Below are 6,323 nucleotides of genomic sequence, written 5' to 3'. Positions count from 1 at the left end.
TCTAGCAGGCCCGGCAAGTCCTGCTCCAGACACTCGCGGTAACGGTTGCCGGGGTTACGCATTCACCTACATCCAAAACATGCTCTTTTCTCTCTCTCTCTCTCTCTCTCTCTCTCTCTCTCTCTCTCTCTCTCTCTCTCTCTCTCTCTCTCTCTCTCTCTCTCTCTCTCTCTCTCTCTTCTCTCTCTCTCTCTCTCTCTCTCTCTCTCTCTCTCTCTCGTCATTGGTTGTGGTGTGGTTGGTATTCATTTAGTCCTGTGGTCAATGTTGCTCCATTCCCTCTGGTCTGGTCATTGAGCCATGGCTCCGCCTACCCATGGCTCCGCCCACCCCTCAGAGCTCCGCCTCCTACCCCTCAGAGCGCTCCGCCCCCAAATCCTTAAAGCCACATTTATCCTTTTGGTCGTATCGTCGCAACACTTAGTGACGCGGCCATACAACAAAGAATAAAGAATACGTTTGGCCTTAGCTTTGACCTATACTTAGCCTGATGCAGGCTAACCCATTAAGACCGATAAAGCAACCGCTTTAACCATTATTTTATACTTTGGCGATTCAAAAACAGCAGATATACAAGCTCATAGCTGCCGCGCTATGAGCTTGTAGATCTGCTATTTTTGAAAAATCGTGAACATTTTTGCAAATCTTTGACGTATTTTTAAAGCGAACATTTGTAACTCAAATCTTTGCTTCTGTGGGGGGGTCCCTGGAACAAAACATTTTGAGATGGGGGGGGGGGTCCGCGGCCAAATACATATCTAAAAATGTTTTCTAAATCATAACGGTATGTTTCTATATCAGTGGCGCTCCAACTTTTCCATGACAAGGACCCCCAGAACTATATGTATTTGGCCACGGACCCCCATCTCAAAATATGTTGTTCCAGGGACCCCCAGAAGCACAGATCGGAGTTAAAAACGTTCACTTTAAAACATATATATATTCAAAGATTTGCAAAAAAATCTACAAGCTCATAGCCGCGCTATGAGCTTGTAGATCTGCTATTTTTTGAATAGCCAAAGAAACTTTAAAATGACACAGATGCGTTCCCTGTCTTAATGGATTTAAAGAGCCAATCTACAGGCTAGCTTGTAGGCTGGCTCTTTTTGGTGGGTGACGCTTGTGCCACAACTAAGGAATCAGGCTTTTAAGCACAGATCTATCCAACCCGCACTATGAATAGATCTGTCTGTGTGGGGTCAGTGCTGTGTGTTAGACGTACTGTACGTCCATCATTATTGTGCTGTATGGTACCGTACTGTGTCTGTAGTTTGGGTCAGTAGTGTCTGTCATTACTTAGAGAGGCGGACACTGCGACAGCATTCTTCTTCCAAGCAGATAATATTGGAAAATGTGACTTAACAAGGGAACCAGGGGACCTGGTACTGCCAGACCCCTAGTGGTTGAAATCTGAATGGCCGGAAATCTGAATGGTTTCTAAACTACGTCACGCTAAGCTTGGCCAATCAAAAAGAGGGACATGTAAGAAAACGTTTTCGTCCATATATGGACGTATATGGACGAAAACGATAGCAAAAGGGGACCGACAAAGCCTCATGTAGGCCCGACCCCCTGGGTCTGGCAAAAATCCAGCATTTACCAAGAGATACAGTAGATAGATACAGGTTAAGAGATAGATACAGGTGTAGGTCTTACCGTGCAGTGTAGTGCAAGGGTTCCCAAACTTCTCAGGCCGCAACCCTCCCCCCATATAATCATATTTGAACTGGGGACCCCCCAAAATAATCATATTTGAACTGGGACCCCCCAAAATAATCATATTTGAACTGGGGACCCCCCACCTTGGCAAGCATTTGGAATTACATTTAGTTTGACTCGGTTCCACAGGTAAATATTGTGAAAATAGACGATCTGCAAGCTCGCACTGTGAGGCATTGTGAGCCTGTAGATCGGCTATTTTCACAATGTTTGCCTCTTCCTTACGTAATATATGACAATTTGGTATTAAAAAAGGTCTTAAAAGTCAATAAATTGTAACTTTAGATACCCTGTATACACTTATACTGTATGTTGATTTGTTAACTGTTGAGTGAGAAAACAATGTTGCACATTAAGCTATCATTAAGTCATCAGGGGACCCCCCCAAAATCATTTTGGGAACCACTGCAGTAGATGAATGCTGGTTATTGCCAGACCCAGAGGGTCGGCCCCCTTTCGTCCATACATGGGCGAAAAAGACCGGCTGTATAAAAGGGACCCTTTCTTCTCCATACATGGGCATAAAAGGGACACAGGCTGACACGTAATACGAAGTCCGTCATACAAAGTCCTTATAAAGGACTAGGAATTTATTCTGGGTCTGGCAGAACCAGGTCTCCTGGTCTTGTTTCTGGAGGTTGGCTGTGCTGTTGTTCCTTGGATGATGGTGGTGACAGTAATGTGATGCTTCCCCCCTCATGATGTGACCATGATGTGACCATGATGTGAACATGATGTGACCATGATGTGACGTCATGATGTGACCATGATGTGACCATGATGTGACCTCATGATGTGACTATGACGTGACCATGATGTGACCTCATGATGTGACCATGCTGTGACTATGATGTGACCATAATGTGACCATAATGTGACCATGATGTGACCTCATGATGTGACCTCATGATGTGACCATGATGTGACCTCATGATGTGACCATGATGTGACCATAATGTGACCTCATGATGTGACCTCATGATGTGACCATGATGTAACCTCATGATGTGACCATATGATGTGACCATGATGTGACCATGATGTGACCTCTTGATGTGACCTCATGATGTGACCATGATGTGACCATGCTGCCCCTCGCTTGCGTTGTTGTATACGCTCCTACAAAACACCTGGTGGCCGAGCAATGATCTGCTTTAACTTGATCTTTCTTGACCCCCCCCCCCCCCCCCCCCGTAGGGCCAAGGGCTTCCAGCACCAGAGGATGACCAACGGGGCCATGAACGTTGAGATCGGTAACCCCGCCTACAAGATCTACGAGGGCGAGCCCGACGACGACGCCGGGGAACTGCTGGACGCAGACTTCACGTTAGACCCGGACAAGGTAAGAAATAAATAAATAAATAACACAATTCTATTCAGTTCAACTCAAAGGAGCTTCATTGGCATAAGAAATCATAATTTTGTTTACGTTGCCAAAGCCAGTGTCAAAAGCATAAAATAGTATAGTTTGATGGCTACTTTTGATGTAGTAATAGTCTTACTGTATTACTAGTTTTCTTTATTTATTTTATTTTTAGAGGTATTAAAAAGCTCTGAAAAGTCATTAAAGGGATAGTTCACCCCCAAAATGACTTTTTTTCTATTGATTAGTCACCCCATAGAGACTTGAATTCATGGTTATAGATATAGAAAAAGTATTTTTGGGGGTGAACTATCCCTTTAAATTGTAACTTTATAAATGTGCAGATACTCTGTATACACTTATACTGTATGTTGGTTTGTTTACTGTTGAGTGAGAAAACAATGTTGCACATTAAGCTTTATTAACAAATTCATTAACAAATACAAACACTAGTATGTATAAAAGAGATGGAAAAGCTGATCTAATGCTGTACCAATGTTGAGCCTTTGATCTAATGTTGTGATGTGGCCGTCTCTCTCCTCCTCTCCCAGCCAACCAACTTCACCAACCCGGTATACGCCACTCTGTACATGGGAGGCCAGAACAGCCGCAACTCCCTGGCCAGCACGGACGAAAAGAAGGAGCTTCTGTCGCGGGGGGACGAGGAGCCCCTGGTGGACCCACTGACCTAGACTGTCGACTGGCCCCCTGGGGGTCACTCTACGCCCCCCCAACACATGGCCCCCTCTTTTTTGCCTTTTAAAAAGAAAAGAAAAAGAAAAAAAAAGAGAGAGGTGAAAACTTAAAGAAAAGAATTGACAAAAAAAAGCGCGAACACTGTATAAAATGTACAAAAATGAAGGACTACTTTTGTATGTGATTGCAGTATTATATTTTGTTCTTTTGAGATTTCCTCTGGTCAACGAAAAAAAGAAGAATAACATTTTCTATGAGAGATTTTTAATTTACACTTGTCCTCTTCCCCTTTTACCTAAATAGCCACTACCTCTGTGCAAAATGAAATGGAAACAAGAAAAATTTGAAGAAAAATATGTTAATCATCGGAGCAATTTTAATTTTTTATTTTTGTATGAATTGTATAGAGAAAAGAAAAATACATTGTTCCATTTCACCAGTGCCAACTGTTTGTTGTTTGTGTTGAGACTTTGAGCGGGGAAGGTAATACTCAAAGTTTTATAAAAAAAACGGTACCAATGTTGTCTTGATGACAGTTTGGTTGTGTGAGACAGATTTATTATTGCACCGTTTGTGTATAGCAGCACGTGTTAAAATGTCAATACCAGGTGGCAACTACAGTATTTCCATATAATTTTCTCAGAGAACAATGTTCATGAAATGATTGTGTTTTCTTCCTTGCACAGAATTCATGTTTTGCGGTGTAGCGTATGCACCTATGCCGTAAGATGTAAAGCAGGTCGATGTATGTTTGTTTTTATTACATCCTATATGATGTTGGAGGGGAAACTTTGTCGATTTTCAACCTTAGATCCCATTGTTCTGATGATGTGTGGGGATCAATATTATCCCCTATGTCTTCTGTGTATTTCTCCACAAAATGTTGACGTCGCCAAACGATGACATCAAACGCGTCGCTTCACATCATCAAATCGTATGGAATGTTCGCCCGATGATGGTTTGCGACGTCAACATTTCACAGAGAAATGCACAGAAGACATTTTTGTATTTTCCTTTTGCCACATTATAATATCGATCTCACATCAGAAAAATTAGATTTGGGTTGAAAATGGGCAACGTTTTTCCTTTTAAGGCTCAAGTGTTGTTGAAATGAGAGGATGAGAGGCATTATGTCAGTGTCTGATGGAAGTTGGAGTACGATGAAACGAATGATGTGTAGAAAACATTCCAGACAGAGTGGTTGATAGAGGTGTATCGCCTAAATTATAATCGTCGGCGGGCCGCGTCGCTCAACCGAAATAACTGATTTTCAAGTTGAAAAATCGTGTCCGTTATTTTCGGCGAGTCGAGCATAAATTAGCCATAACAATCAAGAGAATCTGGAATGGTTGGATTTCCAGGCTGGTGGTGAAGGTGAATGCTTCCGCGGGGTGGGCACTTCAGTGATGAGGTGCCCATTATAGGGCCACAGCAGGCCAGCACTAATAATAATGATTAAGGGGACATAACCACAGATACTTTGATGAGTGGTCATGGGAAGAAGTATCAACGTCCTGAACAAGCCTTGAGTTGACTGTTACAGGGGTGTTCCTCCGTTTGTGTTGAACAGAGGAACGCTACAGTTATGGCGACAGTGAAAGGAGAAAGGATTGAGTTGGGTCCTTTTTTTCTTTTTTTTTTTGCGTCTTATAATTTCTTGGGGTTGATTTCTGTGAAGACTAAGATAATGTACGTCTGGTCTTGTCCCGTAGGTGATGTTTCTGCCTTTTTGTCTGTGCTTTAGCGTTTTTTGTAATGGCTCAATTTTAACCACTTACGCCTGTTTTGTTGTACTTTGTCGTACAACAGTGTCGCAAAGCGAAAATAGCTGATCTAAAAGCTCTCAACGCGATGCATTTTGTGACGCGTGGTGAGCTTGTAGATAAGCTATTTATTCGAGGCCATTTTGGAGATTTCTGCCTATAATGATGTACCCAAAATAGGGACGCCAGTTTGAAAATGGTTGAGTACATTTCTCAGTCAGTCCCCCCCCAGCATTCCCCCGTGTTTCTCCTTAGCCGTCCCCCCCAACCCCCCGCTATCCCCCCTATCCTTTGTGCCCTGCTGCTGCTAATGCTAACCGTTCTGGTTGCTCTGACGTGTCTTTTAAGCCTCAGCCTCTGTCCCAAAATGCTGCTTCTGTCAGAAGGTGGTCAGCCATATCTTAATGCATGTGAGAAAAAAAAATAACAATCTTTAATGTAACTAGAATAACAACTCATATTTTTTTTTGTGCTTATCTGTCTGCAAGTGTTGTTTTTTTTATCTATGTTTTGTCTTTTAATTGAGAGAAGAGTACAATCATTTTACCTAAAGAACATTTTTGCAAAATCATATGTGCGTTTTTCTTTTATTGTTTGTTTTTTTGATTAGTCCTTTTTTTTAAATGAAAAATGACACATAGCTTTTATAGTACACAATGCATGGAGGCTCAGACTTTTTTTTTTTTTAAAGAGAATAATGTTTTAATTTTTGCTGGAGTACTTTGCAAACAAAATAACAGATATTGTTATAAATAAAATTTTAAAAACTGTACAGAAAACAA

General features: G+C 41.9%; 1 protein-coding gene across 1 annotated transcript in view; it reads left to right on the top strand.

Annotated features, from left to right (window-relative positions):
• LOC308081788 (low-density lipoprotein receptor-related protein 1-like) overlaps window positions 1–6,323 on the top strand; it is a 285,687-nt gene extending 279,364 nt beyond the window's left edge. The window contains exons 88-89 of the mRNA XM_080423412.1: window positions 2,917–3,061; window positions 3,634–6,323. Coding sequence (XP_080279538.1) covers window positions 2,917–3,061; window positions 3,634–3,774 — 286 coding nt within the window. The 3' untranslated portion in view covers window positions 3,775–6,323. The remainder of the gene's footprint in view (window positions 1–2,916; window positions 3,062–3,633) is intronic.

This window comes from Gymnoscopelus braueri, assembly GCF_963280865.1.
Source record: "Gymnoscopelus braueri genome assembly, chromosome: 3".
Classification (NCBI taxonomy): Eukaryota; Metazoa; Chordata; class Actinopteri; order Myctophiformes; family Myctophidae; genus Gymnoscopelus; species Gymnoscopelus braueri.
The sequence above is the reverse complement of the archived record's forward strand: the minus strand, read 5'-3'. Positions and strand labels throughout refer to the sequence as shown.